This window comes from Anser cygnoides, chromosome 5 (assembly GCF_040182565.1).
Source record: "Anser cygnoides isolate HZ-2024a breed goose chromosome 5, Taihu_goose_T2T_genome, whole genome shotgun sequence".
NCBI lineage: Eukaryota > Metazoa > Chordata > Aves > Anseriformes > Anatidae > Anser > Anser cygnoides.
This window is the reverse complement of record NC_089877.1, coordinates 2017665-2034808: the sequence shown is the minus strand read 5'-3', so window position 1 is coordinate 2034808 and position 17144 is coordinate 2017665. Positions and strand designations below refer to the sequence as shown.

The window sequence follows — 17144 nt, the reverse complement described above, 5'->3', positions numbered from 1 at the left end:
ATCTGACACCCTTTTCTCCCTGTGATCTATGTGCTCATGCTACTGGAATGCCATTTAAGTTCACATGTGATGATACTTTTATCAAGCCATTAAAGTTTCCTGCAACTTCATTATTTTCTGCTGTTCTTCTCTTCTGGAAGACATAATTGCTGACACAAATGGAATGGACAGAGCAGATGAAAATTTCAAAATTCAACCACTACTTATTTCAGATAACACTAGCAATGTGTTATCTGTGTTCAATGTGCTAGTAAAACAAACAACAAAAAAAAAACAACAAGATAAACTTGTCTTTGGGGTTCCCAGGAGAAGGGAATTCTGGACAAGATGTTATTTCTCAGTTAAAAAATCTCACTTGCTTTTACACTAGTTTCTAGTTGAATAGGAACCTTCAGTGTCCAGCAGTTCTCCAGCTGCCCACATCTGGGAGACAGTGTTCACTGAGATGACAATTTGATGGCCTCAGCAAGAATCCATCTTGGGCACAAAGCATTCCATAAGCCGGCCTGGCACGTTCTCATTCACTTCTTGTCCTTACATACAATGCTGAGCAGCACAGAATTGTATTAATGCTACCTGTGCACTATGTTCTGTATATACATCTGGGCTAGTCTCGGCACAGAAGATCCTGTGTATGAGATATAAATCACACACACAGTCACGCAACGTCAATGCCACCACATTCCTTACACTTTTCTATTTATACATGTGGGAAATGTATATATGTATTTATACATGTGGGAAAATAGAAGATATTCCTCTGAAAATTGTGAGATGAAAGAACACAAAATCAGAACCAGTGCTACACAGTCTCACTTCCATTTTCAAAAGCAAACGTCAAAGGCACAAAAGAAGTTTCAAGGGCACGAATATCACTAAAAATTAAGTCTGGACAATTCATATAAGATGCAGGCTACAGGGTAATGCTTTAAGCTTGCTCATATAAGAATTAGTTGTAAAACTACAAGGCAGGGACACATAGGTATTTATTTGACATGGGGATGGAAGTAAATTTTTCACATGCTGATGGAAATTTTATTTAAAAAAATCTAGACACCAGCATAAATACATTGCACTTGTTTACAGTAATAAAAAAATAGAAAACTTGTTTATGTCTGGCAAAGGAGCTGTCAACTTGTTTTCCATTTTAGAAGACCTCAATCTTTCTACTTTCTGCACATGAACAAGTATTGAGATAAGGGGCAATAGGTCAGGAGGAATAAACATTCCACAGCATGTAAAGCTGATAGAACTGTGTTTAGCCATAGAAATACCTTTAAGTTTCCTAAAACTTTACTATGATTGGGTATATGGTATCTCTTACATCTTCATAAAGCACTACAAAAAATGAGGTGCAAACAGCATTGATTTTATTTTTCAAATTATTTCTACTGTATGCAAATCTGTTGCTATTTTTACTGCTTGAAAAGGCTGCCTCAAATAGAAGGTGGTTCTTTAAAAAAAAAACATCAAACAACGATTAGACGAGCATTGGGCCAAAGGACTGCATCTTTTAGGAGCAAAGGAAAAATGAAGCAGCTGACAGCTATCTTGAGAGAACTGATAGCAGTTCCTAATTCCATTAATACTTCCCCTGCTGACAAATGGAAGCAACAATACAAAATACAAGTTCTCCTGCATGTAAGGAGACCAGCAGACACTTTATGGGAAAAGATGTCAAAAGGAAATAATCTGTGATCAAACCAGAGTCACCTTACTGACATTAACATATATTAGCACTTCTCTCACAAGTTCTACATGACCGTTTGTCACTATTACCAAATCTACACATACACCTGCAAGTTAAATTCAGTGAGGCCTGTTTGAGAATGTTAACAATAGAAATTGTCCAAGCATTCACGAAGGCAATATAATCCCATTAAGATGAAAGAGTTCTTGAAAAAGGAAAAAATAGGAGAAAAATTAAAAGTTTTTGCAATCACACACTCTCTGAGAGATCTCTAGTAATTCATTCTAAGCCTAAAATCACAGTGATGGTACTGAGAAAAGGACCATGGCAGCATTTACACTCTGGCATTGTCACAGCCACCATTCTACAGCACTTGATCTCCCATGCACATGGGGTGGTTTCCTCATTGCTATTAGCAGAGCTCAAAACTAGTTTGTTCTTACTGAATTGGACTTCAGCCTTTAACAGTGTGGGCCACATATTGTTTCTCAATCACACCTGGCATAGTTGGTATTTCCTTTAAGTTGGCCCAAATTATTCTTCCAAATGATTTCAGAGTACCGATGCACACCTATTTATCACATAGAAACTTCAGCTGTTTTGTCCTTGAGCTTTGATATGATCAGTAAACTGACAGCATGTAAGACTGCGCTCACACTAAGGATTGTGTCATTAGAGGATGGCAAAACAAACACGGGCTGAAAAACAATAAAATACTCACTGTGCATTGTTTTACTTGATACATATGGGGTACACAGCATATGTGGGGAGAAAAAAATAAGAGAGAAGATACAAGAAAGCTGTAAAACTGCAGCTGAAATTACCCACAGATTTTGTTTCCCAAGTCCAGTTTTTCAGCATTTCCGGCATATAGTGGTTCAATGCTGCACTTAACTATCGGCTATTATTAAATATGGTATGCAGATACTGCTGAGATGGCACTTAAATTACTCCTTCCCACACTGAAATCAGATACATCATTATTCCAATCTTAAAGCTAAGTTTCTTGGTAATGGACTTGTCTTACTAGAAAAAAAGAATTATCTGGTGACAAGGTTTGGAGTTACATAAAATAACTTTTTCTCTATTCTGCTGCCTACACTAAACTGCAAGGATGAAAAATGCTGGTTTTAGAAGGGGCTGCTCTCTCCTCTTGAACTTGCTATACTGAACCTGACATATAGAAAAACGTATTTATTAGACTGCAAGTGCATTAGAACTGAATGAGTTAAATTACTTTGGGGGTGGAATAAAAGATAAGATGACCACATATTAATTTTCAACAACTGCTGCCCAGGAAAGATTCAGTTCATTGTATTATATCAAAAACTCTGATGTCAGGAGAATGCAATAAAAGCTCTGCTGCCCGCTGCTGACCCTTGATGTGGACAGAGTTTACACTATCAGCTTGCAAACACATTTAGACTTTGCTTATCCAACCATATAAACAGACTGAACTATACTATATTGCAGATGATTAAAATAACTGTTCTTTTGAAAGGCACTTCCACAGAGGCAAGTGGTGCAACAGACACAAGATGCACCAGAAGAGCCACACTTAGCTGCAGTGGTCATGCAGCCCCCCCTCATGCTCACAGCAGAGAGCTTTCCTAAACTCCAGAAAATGAAGGCTAAGAACCTTCCACATCAGTAATAAAGAATGGGGAAGTTCCCCTTCTAAAATAAAGAAAACTGCATGCTGGTTATCAAACAGCATTCATACAACTATAATTACAGTGCTAGAAGTCAGTCATACCTCCAGCAAGGGATGCTACCACCCCCTTCCCTTGTGTGACTGATTAACATTTGAGTCTGATGCCATATGGAGTTAAGAGATAAGAGAACATAATAAGATAAGGTGAACAGAAGTGTTCACATACTCCACCATCAAAATCAGAACAACATTGCTCGTTCCCCTAACTTCTGCTGACTGCTGAAACAGATGGCCAGTGGACTATGTTTTGCTTCTGGTTGTTTTCTTCTTACATATTTTCAGATACATTCACAGCAGCTGGCACACAAGCCAGACACACTTCATTGCAGTCCTAGCATCAGCATGGTATATGTAGCCATAAATATATACTCAAAGAATTGTCATAATTCATTTATTCAAGCCTTAGTGCTAAATGTTACTACACAAGTAAAATGTATAGTTTGTAAAAGCAACAAAATATATTCTAATACCTAAAAAGGAGACCAAATTCTTGGTCTATACATAAAATACATACTTTTTAGCATCTGTTTCCTTACTATCATTAAACAGCCCTCTTTCATGCCAACACAACTGAAAGTTTGCTCAGGTGAAGACTGTAAAATAAGAATTTCAGATTTATGACCTTTAACTAATGGGAGGGAACTAATTTATGCTGATAAAGCAAAGCCTTCACAAGGTATAATCCATGGCCCAAAAGTGAATACGGTTCTGAAGAAATTTTGGCTTTCTCCTTGTTTTTAATCATCTTTCAATTTTGCTGGCATTGAGATAAGAGAAGGACCAGAAGCCAAACAGGACAGCAAGCCCAGCAGTATTCCCTAGGAGCCTGTCATTAATAGTTTTGTTTGTTTGTTTGTTTGTTTTTTAATCAACACTCCTGCCTAGTTGTCTTGTCTGCACGTATGCCATCTTCAGATTATGCCATAGTAGGAAATCTAGCGAGCATCTGAACCATACTTTTCAGGTTTATTCATCACTGCTTTTGTAAAGAAAATTATTTAGACAATTTCCTATCCGCCTCTTTAAAATAACTGAAGAAATATGTTTCTAATGAAAAGGTTGGCTCTGGATGCTTTTTGAAAAGCTTATTTTTTTCACTGTTTTGAGGACAGTGTTGCAAAGCTCTCAAATGTGATACACTGCATAAGACCCGCTTTCTACCACTGCTAATTCTCTTTGACGCTGCAAGTCATAAAATTACCATCCTCTGACATCCAGCATTATTGCTGCAATTCAATAGCTGTGTTCAAGAAAATATCAGGACAAAGAATGATAAATTGTTAAACTGAACATGTTAGAATATTTCATTCATAAGCAATGATTTCAAGAAAAAGGAAGAAACTTTATGAAATCTGAGTTTCTACTGCAACATTAACTATTAACTTTAATGTAGAAAAATGTTATAGAGAATGGTAATTATTGCTGTAATATAAATATTTTGTAACACATGCTCCGGACACATTAATGCATACAGCCTCACCACAAAGCTGAACACATCATGATTCACAATGATTTTTTTTAGAAAGTTTTCAAATCAGCTGAAAATATCTTCAAGAGGTGCTTGATAATGTAGAGGAGCTCAAAGCCTGCAAGAAAGACTCAAAAGCCAAGCCAGGACTCCATTGGCGCAGAAGGTCATCACCCTGTCCCAATAGCACAGGATACAAAAAGTCAGAGAGTGAATAAAATGCTATTCCAGTAGTCTGCAGCTCAGGCAATGCTTTTTCTAAGTACCTTTCTGACATCTAATTAACTGCCAGCAGTCTGGGACAGGGGCACTTATAGCTGTTTTAAAGCTGTTTCTTTGCAAATCCCTTTCCTCAATTGCATGGAGCAAGCTGGAAGTCTCTGCTTCTTCTGAAGGCTAAAATGAACAAATGATTTTATTGTCAAGTTATAAACTAATGAGCACATTATCTCTGAAAGGCAAACAACATTCCTGAGGAGAATGGGAAAGATTCTGATCTGACATAGAGCATCTAAACTACAGTAAAACAGTTGAAATCAGTGCAGTTAATCAATTTCACACCAATGTGACTGAGATGTGAGCAAGATCCAAACGAACAGAATTGGTATTTTTTGTTTGTTTGTTTTAATAAATCTTTTGTTGTCATTATACAAGCAATCACTGAAATGCATTTTTAACCTTCTATCAACTTAAATTTTAGTAGTAATGTACTTGGCAGCATATATGGACCATTTCAATGCTATGCTTATCACATTCTCACAGCAAAAGATGATATGGCAAAATACACGCACTAAGCCATGCAAACTGCTTTATTAAAATAAAGGCTCAAACATTTTGGACCTATTCAATCTATTTTCTACTTTTAAATGGCACACACTGGCATTTTCAGTTACCTAACTTTATGTAAAAAAACATTTATGTAAAAAAAAAAGAAAAAAAAAAAAAGAAAAAAGAAAAAAAAAGGAAGCTTCACAAAGATTAATTGAGGTCTCCTGAAACATAATTGAGAACTTGAAAAATTACACCAAGGTTTAGAAAAAGTCATAGATAATTTGCTTGACATACCCTAAAGTGCATGAAATAAAATACTATAGCTTACATTGCTCAAGACAAATGTACAGACTTTGGCCATACTCTTGAATATATGGTTTCTGAAATCAGCCTTCCAGACTTTTGAAAAGCGAGCAATCCACTGCTCATTTCTGAAAGGAATAATTCAGGTTCTCATTACTAGATTCAGAATTTGGCCTGGAACAAGAATTTAGACCAATTAACCAGTATACCACTTCCCCTCAAGTAGCAGGAAATTCTGGTGCCCTCTTCTAGTGCCAACTGCTTTTGTATCTGCTTTTGTTTTAAACCATTTGCTCTATGTGAATGCAACCAAATAGTGCAAGAGACTCAAAATAAAAAAGCTGTTCATGTGTTCTAGCTGTTCTAGTCACTTCCCATACTGTGATGCTTCTTGACTGTGAAATCCATGGCTGTGGCATCACTGAAAAAATCTTACATCGAGTTATTAAAGTGGGATCCTTGGTGAAAACCTCAGAGCAAACATACTGCTTATAATGAGGCTTCTGACAGGTCTCTGTGAGAAACCTGGAACCAGATGCAAGCACAAACCCAGCTTCTTCTTGCTAAGGTAACATTACAGGGAAACCGAGTAATGCACTGATCTTACAAGCAGCAGCATTCACAAGCTGTAGAGCACTAACAAAAACTCAGAATGACACTAAATATAAAGGATTAGTTTCAATGATGCTAGGAGGGAGAAAAAATAGAATACTGTAAAAGCAAAAGTAAATTGTAAAATAAATATTTAAGGATTCAAACTAATAATAGAAAAGCCCATAAATCGTATTTATAATCGCTCCCTTTCCTACCAAACATCCATCTTCTCCAAGTGGATGCCTATTACCAGGTCTTCAGCATACGCTATGGGATAAAGAGAATTGTAGGAATCTAGTTTACTACTGCAGGGAAGAGACACCAGAGAAAGGTTTAGAGGAGCAGAAAATCCTGAAGAATTTTTCCAGGGGACTATGTACCATTCTGCGTGGTGTGATTCTGTACAGAATGACATACCACATCAAGCCAAGGCAGCCAAACCAACGGTTACCTTCCTCTCAGTTACTGTCTTGCTGTTTGGGGTCAGGATTTGAGGCACTCGAGTGTGGGAAAGGTAAGCCTGAATAAAGGGCACAACCAACCATAAAAATAACATACTGTACAGTACCTATACTAACACAAGACATGGCTGAACAGGTCTTCCTGAGAGATTAAGTGGTTCCTGTGGTTTCTTACCTGTTTCAGGTAAGAAATAATATAAACGATAATTTTGACAAGCCCACCGAGCAGAGTGCAAGAAGTATATTTGTTAGGCCACTATAATGACAGGCCCTCAGAAACACTGATGTTTCTCACATTGCTCTGCAATGTGCCCACTGGAATAAATACCTGTCAATTCTAGAAAATGAGACTCAAACTCTAGAAACCTCATTTTTCAGACAAATTATTTTTCTTCTTCTGTGACCATCTTGTGGCCAGTCCCTCTGTGCAAGAGGCCTCAGGCACTGCAGCACAAATATCCAGTCAAAATCATTGAGCTCCTGGCATCGCATTAGCTGGAGCTGTTTGAAAGATTGTAGGAATTAATTTTTACAAACACATTCCAGAATCTAAGTCCACATATCAATGTTGTATTTCAAACTTTTTTTCATAACAAACTCCTGTATACTGCATGAGGGAAAAGGGGTAAAGTCAAGGCCAGCAAGAGTACATCATTAAAACCATGTCAGATGACTGAACTACAGACTGAAGGTAAATAAAAGTCTACCTCAGCTCCCAAGATGTTTCTGAATCACATATACATGTGCATGTGCACACATTCGTTTCATGTGTTGTTTTTGTTTTGTTTTGTTTTACTTTGCTTGTAGTTTTCTGTTTCATGCTATTTTTTCTTTTACTTCATCACACTGTTACATCATAAATTGTACCATAAGCTAAGAATAACAACTCATAAATCCTGCATGCCAATTTACCCACACTGTTCTCTGAGTAGGTGTTTCAAGAAAAGCTTGGTCAGCCTTAGGTAACTCATAATGCTATGTTTAATAGCATTATTCACTGGGACTGAAATAAGATTTAATACCAACTTAAATCAAGTTGTTGGGTTTTGTGTGCACTTAAAGAATCAGGATTTTGCATTTTCCTTCATTGAGAAACACCAGAAGAAGACATGATGAAATGTATAGCCTGGGGAGGGGGAACTTATTGAATTGCTTACCAATAAGTTTCTCTTCTTTACAAATTGATACACATCTACAATCAGCAGGAAGCCTCAGGATCTAGCTACATGGATCACATAGCTGTAATGATGGCAAGGATGGGAGAAGCCCTTTGTTCAGCATTTTCTTTCAATGGGATAGAATTCAGATTCTCCTTATATTTTAGGAGTTCGGAATTAACCCTCCAGCAGAGACAGATTTTAAAATTCAGCATCCTGTGTTTATTAAAATGTCATTGGTAAAGTTGCCTTGTAAATAATGCCCAGTATGGCCTCATTGACAATAAACTAGGCAAGCATTGAGCAAAAACCTTGGCAATCAAAAATGAGCAGTCCTTCAGATCATGGAGAGCAAAATCTTAATACATACAGTAGAAAAGCAGCAAGGTAAACATTGCCAATGAATACCTAAGAACAGACAAAAAGAGAGGAGAGGAGAGAAGAGAGAGAGAGAAAAGGTACTAGCAATCTAAAGGAGATGTCTAAGAAGCACAAGAAGGTGTTTGTACAAAAGAGAAAGTGAGTAAGCACATGAAATCTGACAACTGAAACAGGAAGAGCACAGAAAGCATATAATCTTGAAAGCATACCAAAGTACTAAGAAGCATAAAACATCTTAGGTCTGTAATCTATTGTTATACCCCAAATTCTGCTTAACAGCCACCTTAAACAAATAGAAACGGCATTTTATCTTTGTACATTCTCTTCTTTAACCTACCAACTTGTCTATATTTGAAGACAAAGCCCAGCAAGATTGTGGTATGAGAAAGGGAGAAAATGCGCTGAAAACATCTGAAATGCTAATGGGATGAATAGGAGCCAGAATTCAAGGATTCTCATGTATGATCCATCCCCTGTAGGAGGAAAATAAATTTTAAAAAAGACCAAAAATCTCTTACCATTATTACTGTTATCATCAACTAAAATAATCTCTTTGAGCAGGTGAGCAGGAGTCCGGTCAATGGCAGAATGAATAGAGCGCAGAATCACTGAGAGAGCTTCGTTAACAAATATGAATACAATGCTGACCTCTGGAAGTCTGTCAGGAAATGTTAGGTTTCTGCACCTGAAGAGAAAGGTGAAAAAACAAAGATGTAAACTGTTGGAAGTCACAATGTCAACACAAACTGTTTCAGGGAAATCTATCCCCAGCCAAAAGAATGACTTCTGTAAACATTGATCAGAAGGTCCCCATAAACTGTTCAGAGCACTTACAGGCAAGAACCAAAGTAATTACTATCTAAAAAAGGAATCCTTGGAAATAACTTCCTGAAACTTCCTGTGCAACCAAGGCCGAGAACGAGCTCACTTTCTGACTCAAGGTCCAAAACACTGAAAAATTAGTTTGCAAACCAAATGTAAGCTCTTATTTAACTGCAGTTCCCAACTGCAGTTTGTCACAATATTTTTTTCTTGGACAGTATAGACAGGAATAAACTGAGTTTGCCCCTTTGAAAGGCGTATTATTAATAGCTAAATTAATTACTTTTGCTACGGAAGCTACCAGCTATTTCAGTCAAGAATAGGAGATACCTTCTCAACTCAACAACAACAACAAAACAGTAAAAGCTCCAAACAGTATCTTGCTAAATAAGCTAAGACAGACAGCATAGACAGAAAAGAAATGTACAAGGATGCAAAGCTCAGTCAAGAATTTTAAACAGAATGAAGACCACTCTAGTAACCTGGTAGATTTTCCTGTGTTTCTTTATTTATTCTTTTAATAAACATGTAATTTGGCCACAGAATTTATAAGTCATGCTACAATATGACTCCTTAAGTAAATTTGATGTTCAAATAGAAGAGAAAGTGTAGCATTTACACTCCTTTACATGTTCATAACACCTGCAGATTTCTGTTTGGTGGATGCAACTGAAATTTCATTCAAGTTTTGAAAATTGGGATTCAAATGGGGAGCACTATGAACTAGTCAACAGGCTCAAGCATACCAAAACAATTTTCAGTATTAGCTTATAGAGAATCGACAAAGCCTGCTATTTCAGTGATTCTGTTGCAGCCCAAACGCATAGATATATAAAGGTACAGCAAACAAAGATACAACCAATCTTTTAGCTGTATAGCTTAGACATCTGTTATCCTCAGCAATAGTGATGTACAGAGAAGATAAAAAAGAAACTCTAGCAAAAATGGTAAAATATGTCATCTATCAGATAAAGAGCAATGCAGTGATTTGGGAAAATAAATAATAAATAAATAAATAACAATGAAAACACACTGAAGTTCAAAGAAATTACTGCCTTAAAAGCTGATTTTTTGCCCTCTGTCAATTAAGCCATTATTGAAATATATGTCAAATATACTTTTGTGAGAAAATAGTGACAAACTATATTTAAAAAAAAAATGTTCCAGATGACAAAACCAACCCCCAAAACACTGGTGCACTACCATAAATCCATGCATAAACTGAAATGTAACAGAATTTCTGCTTGGGACATCTGTTTAAATGAAATGCTTTGTGTTATTTTTCCTACCCGCACTCATTTTCATTTCTTTTTTTCAAATTAGATCCCACTGGATAGGATTTTCTGTTGTCTGGCACCTTGTGCTAAACAAAAGCAGTGTTTGTGATATGAATGCCATTTGACCCTTGTTTTGCCCCTGTATATGCTAAGAGATATCTGCATATGATACCACAGAACAGAATTAGGCTCCTGTCATGTCCAATTTTTTTAGTGCTTTACAAATGGATTCTTTTTCAATAAGGGTACATTCCTAAATTGAATTCATACTTTCTTTTTTCCATTCAGACTCATTTATCATCTTTACTTACAGCTTAGATTCAATGTGTGTAGAGTTTTAAAAAAATTGCATTTTCCTATGTTGTTTTTTATATAGAAAGCGACAATACAAATTACCTACTTTTTTTTTTTATTTAAACAAATTGGAATGAAACACACCCAACTTGGTTCATACACAGAATGCAGAGAATTTGTACTGTTTCACAAGAGCATCTACTTCTTTGTGCTAAGTTTTATGAGGAATAAAATTCCACACAACTAGGAACGAAAAAGAAATAGCTATAAGGAAGGGGTGCGTGTGTAGGTATATAGAACATATGCTGAATGGCTAAAAAGGGAGGACACTGTATGGCTCAAATTCTGAGATTCATTAAGCCCTAAGAACTGAAGGGTTGTGCAGCAACCAGCAACGTCCAGGTTTTAATGACAGCTCTGCCTCTGCCTCGTTCTGGGGCTTTGGGCAAGCCCCTACCCTGCCCAGGTCTCAGCCACTCCCCTTTGCGAAGCAAGGCCCCTGCTAAAATAAAAAAATTAAAAAAAATTAAAAAGAACAAATTCACTAAATATTGAGCATACTTCAGTATTAGGATTAAGTGTTGGTTTTTTTTAATATAAATTCTACATATAGTTTAGAATTACAATAATGAGTATCATCACAATGTAGCTAAAAATTTCCTCTCGCAACCAACTCTGCTAAATTACATTGGGCTAATGACACTAAAGAAACAGTTGTCATGGTTACCAGAAATTTAGAGAAACTCCTGGTGTTCTATTTCAAGCACAACTCAGGCAACTGGAGGACAGCATACATTACGAATCTTCTTTGAAATATTTGTCCATATTCATCTAGAAAATATACATTGTGATACAGCAACTTGGCCAGTCACGTTAAAATTAGTTTAGCAGAACTACGCAGTAAGAACAATACGCAAGAATGATTTCCTGTGTTAATAACTTATCTATCAGACCTTCTACAAATATGTACATTATGAAAAAGAATTGATTTTCTGCAATTTTTGAGAACCTTTCACCTAACAGTTACATCAGTATCACAGCCAACAACAGCAACAGAACACGTTTTGTGTCTTAATCACTACATTATGTCATATGTTCCACTTTTTTTTTTATAGGATACAATGAAACATATTATAAAATTATACAATACATACAATTTTTCTTTTCTCCTGCTCTTTGAGGATTGCAGTCTATTACTATGGAACTGAAGCCAGAAAGACAGTAAGTTATTTCTGCTGCAAATCTAGAAAACTTTATATGTGGCCAAAGTCTATTACTGGAGAAAAAAAGCAGGCATACAGTTGTGTGAGGAATTTACATAGATCTTCCATATAACTATAATCAAATACGGCCAACATTTTTTATGGATTGGTGTCAGGAGAGAAAAAAAATCTTCTTGATCTCCAAGGCATCTTACAGCATAGATTTAATTGTAACAAACTGTGTCCCCAGTCCTTTTAATAAAAGACATTATTGTATAATTTTATTGACATGAAAGTTCCTTTTTTTTTTTCCTAGGTACTTAAAATCAATACTTTTCTCTGAATAAAGTAATTAGAAGAGTAAAGCTGGGAGTTGATGATCTCAATAAAATTCACTTTTATATGAACATGAGGAGAATTCTATGTAGCTATTTGGACAAAAATGGTTAGTCTCTTACAGTATTAGCCAGGGATTATTCTGAGCATGTGTAAATGTATGCCAAGCAAAGAACATTCACGTTATGACACATGAGAGAGGGAGAGACAGTACATGCGTGGATTACAGCATCACATCTTCTTTCAGTTAAAGGAGACAAGGGGGAAGATCAGAAACAAAGGTACAGCATTATTAACTTAGGTTATTATAACAACTTGGAGACTGCAGCCAATATGATATCATTGCTAGTGAAATTAAATACTTTTAAAAAATGCATTTAGGCAAATACATTCAGACAGGACAAACTGAAGCACAAATCAGAAGCACAGAGGGTGGCCACTCAGCACACACCACTGCTATGACTCACAGTTTGGAGACAAGAAAACAGAAGAAGCAAGGTAGAGAGCTGAGTAAAAGAGAGTAGGGAATGAGCCAGATATTTGACAAGAATGCTAATAATTTTGAATTTTAGGACTTCTGTCAAAAATAATCTAATAGGTGAAGGACCAGACTTCTGTGCTCTTTTAAAGGAATCCTTTGAAACATCAAATACCACATGCAGTATTTATACTGTCTTTTATGAGTAGGAAAAAAACTTGGTGTAAAACAAACATGGAGCCATATACATCACTAATGTAAATCCAACAAAATACAACTATTTCATGGATATTCAGACAAAGCAAAAGCTTATGGAATGCAAATCCTTAGGAGCTAGCTTTTGAGAAGCAGAGCTAACGTGCTATAGTCTAACTTGAAACTCACAATTTGGGATCATGTTTTTTATGTATCACCTTTAATAAAGGAAAACCTACAGGTTTATAAAAGTGTGATGCTGTCTTGCACACTGTATCCAGGACTGCATATACAACTTAACACTGGTGGTAATGCTGACACTGGACATACACACACAAACAGCTTTTGTCCTAAAACACATCAATCTCCTCAAGAAGTGGATGCTTAAATTTTCTACCTTGCATTTGAACTTGCATTCACTGGATATCCCACCTGTTCTGCTTTTGCCACTAACTGTTGCTCTTCAAGGCTTCTACCATTGTCTCTTGCTGAACTGAGCCTCAAAGTAACACAGTTTGAGATTGGTGAACTGCTCAAAACAAGGAGCACTTACAAAACAACCCAAGCCTTTCTCTGCACAGGAAACTGCATCTTCTCTGCACTTTTCTAGATGCCAGACAGCACTGACTCAGCTGGGAAAAGGGCGAGCCACTGCAAGTCAAATGCTATACCATACTATTTAATCTGCAAGGAGGAAAACCAAACTGAGCTTTAAACGCTTCTTTCCTCCCTCCAGCCTTCCTGCCTTCACTTCTTCATATGAACACTGTTTTTACAAATGCAAAAGAAGTTTGGCTGACTGCAGTTAGTACTGACTGAAAAAGATGCCTTATGCCCATCAGCCAACTCCTTCATATCACACGTGCTCTCCAGGAACAGAATTCTGCAACATAATTCCTCTGCTGAGGTCCTGTTACACACCGTTTTTTCCCCCACTATCCCTCACTCTCTCATCACATAAGCAAAGCACAATGTTATCTCTCTTTCACACACGTGCTTCAGCAGACTGTATCAGGCAACAAAAAATTTACAAGCTGACAGAGTAGAATCATAAGTGCATCCACTCAAAAAGAGATTTGGTAAACAGCTTTGGGATTCCTAAACAACCTAGCTTTTAATAATGCCTTTCTGTGTGAGCTTGTTCAACATTTCACTCAGGACAAGCTTTGTGGGTGCTGCCTGCCCTACTTAAAGCAACGAGCGCAACAGAATTACAACTAACACAAGCATTATCCTACTCATGCGCTCAGTAAGGCCAACACTGCCTTCCTCAAAGCATCCAAGCTCATTAGAGTAAGTAGTTATTTGTTACTCTGTGACAGAGACACATTACAGACTAACAGATGGCTATAAGGGTGGTAAACAGTAGAGCACCCAGTTGCAGCACCAGGACATAAATGGATGCCTTGTAAGAGACAGCATAACCAGTACTCCACAATACAGCACATACCATCTGCTAAGCATTGCAAAAACTGAGACTACATCAGTATGTGATGATTACTTTAGGAAGCTGGGATATTCAGGGGAGTTATTTATAATAATGTGTATTATAACAGGTTTGGGAGTCATTATTTGTTCTGGGGACACCACTGGGATAGTGTAGACAAAACACCAGCAGCATCCAGGTGCCTGTGCATAGGCATGTATTTTTTGGGAGGTTGGAGGAGGGAAGTAGGCAATTAAGTGAAATTAATATGGTTTTGTCAATGTAAAAACACAGAATATATAGAATATTCCAGAATACTTGTCTTATCCTAACAAAATGATCAATTGGGAGTTTTAAGAAAAATCAAAGTCCTTCTTCACACACCACACCATCAAATTGAGGAAGCAAACACACGATGGAAGCCAGAGTAGAAACAGGTTGAAGAAGGGAGCAGTCACCAAAGGATATTAAGAAAAATGTAGTGGATACACAATGTTTGACATATCTGTCTTTGGGCTTTACTGATAATGGCAGGTAGCAGTTATGAATCGCTGTTTTCTTCTCAAAATTATGTGCATGTGTTCCTGCAAAGTATCTCGGTACTGAGAAATACAGTAGCCCCTTTTATATTATACTGGTATGACTCAGTTTTGACCTTTTTTGCCAACAGTGTTCTGAGAATTCACATCAAAGTACCTCAGCAGAGGAGCTAAGCATCTCTTTGTAAGGTCCTGCAGTGAGAGATGCCACTTCTCATAACCCCATATTATAGCATAGAGGAGTTTCTAGGGTCAATGCTGTCAACTTTTAATGGAATGAGAAAAACAGAAGGACAATTAGAGATTGCTGAGCTACAACACACATGAAGGAGAGGGCAAGCATTCAGCCCTGCCCAGCCCTCCAGTGCAGGTGGCATGCAGAGATGGGAGACCAAATTTAGTAGTTAGGGCGGTGCACTCCACCCAGGTGGTTGTTCCCTGTCTTCGCAGGAGAAAAAAATGTCAGTCAGATGCAAACGTCCAACAGAAAAGAGAACATAGCAGTATTTTCTTGGCATTGTTCATTCCCAGCATCCACAATCACACAATTCTGGACTGCCTTGTTAAAATGAACATAACACTGAGGATAAAGTTGAACTAGGTTATGGTGCTCACTTCATAAGAACTTAATAACCTAGTAAATAAGGCAAGTATGGTCAATTCTCCCTAATCTGGGTGAATAGTGAATAAGAAGCTGCAATAATGTGGACAGACATAACACCCAGATATTCTGGGACCTGAGGAATACAACGCAGATGCTCAGTCCCACATAGCTGGCACAGCAAACTGCAGAGACCCTTGGTGCTCAAGACAGCCCTTGTTTTACTACCCTCTCCTCCTTCCCAATCCAAACCTTTCTTTAATACAGCTTATCTGATTTCTCTGCTACTGTTTGCCTTTTCCTCGATGTTCAATCCTTACTCATTTTCTTGACTGCAAGCATCCAAGATTTAAAACATACATGGCTGAGAAAAGCCACTAAAATAGCTGCCTCCTCAGCTTCAGCTGGTGGAAGCTTGCTCTCCTGTGTGCAGCTTATGCAGATGTTGGCCACTTACACAGTTGTTACTACTGCTGCAGTTGCCCTTCCAGCTGATCTTGGAAATAAACACAAGCATCCTCAGATGAAGGAAAAATACGTCACTGAAGGCTGAGGCAGTGAACCTAAGAGTCACTCACATTGTCACATGAGGAATACTGTCCTCATGCTTTTCTACTCTCAAAGTCCTGTTCAAGCACAGACGCTGCAGGAAGCGAAGAGTAGGCTACATGGGCTTTTAAGCTTGGATTTCCAGCCCGTAAGAAGCAGAGCACTTTGACATCCTAAGGTTTGTGTAGATTCCTCAGGAATATAACCTTCTAGTTCAACCCTAATTAGCAGAGGTACAGTTAAGTCTGAGTAATTTGGGGACTTTAGGAATATTCTTCTGTTCTTAGCCTGCCAGCTTACTGTCAACACAAACCCTTGGCAGATCATTTTATTCTCCCAGTCTCAACTGGGGCTGATTAGATGTGAATTACACTAGACTTGTTATATTTCTGTTCTCTTACCATCATCCTATATTTCATGTGGTATGCTATTAATACAAATGATAGACCACAACCAAGCCTGGACATATCTATAGGAACTCCATTTCCTTCAGCTACTTCCCTGCAAGCCATTGCTGGGATCCCTATGAAACACTTTATTAGTTCTAGGCTAACTCCTCCCTGAGCAATTGTGGTACTGCTGCAATACTTATGTTTTCTTGCTTTTCCAGTCAGGAAGTTGATTAACTCATCCTCCACACCACTTGCTTTGTGCTCTCTTCAGAGCAAGCTATTCTTGGCTTTCATGCTACGCTTCTTGAGCCTAGTGTCTGCTCTTGGATAATTTAAATATATTCATACAGCTTCCAGAAGTGACTAATACAATTGTCTTTGAAAATAGGTGCTACGAACACTAAAAATGGATCATTACAGCAGAAAACATACTCTTACAGGGTAAGATTTTTCTTGCAATAGCCATGTGCATGTTCTCAAACAAAAGAGAATTT

At 37.5% G+C, this 17144-nt stretch overlaps 1 protein-coding gene across 3 annotated transcripts in view; it reads right to left on the bottom strand.

Moving 5' to 3' along the window:
* Positions 1–17144, bottom strand: part of GALNT18 (polypeptide N-acetylgalactosaminyltransferase 18) — a 258553-nt gene that overhangs the window by 95859 nt on the left and 145550 nt on the right. For all 3 annotated transcript variants that reach the window (XM_048070109.2, XM_013189125.3, XM_048070117.2), the window contains exon 4: positions 9058–9224. In XM_048070109.2, the coding sequence (XP_047926066.1) occupies positions 9058–9224 (167 nt within the window). The remainder of the gene's footprint in view (positions 1–9057; positions 9225–17144) is intronic.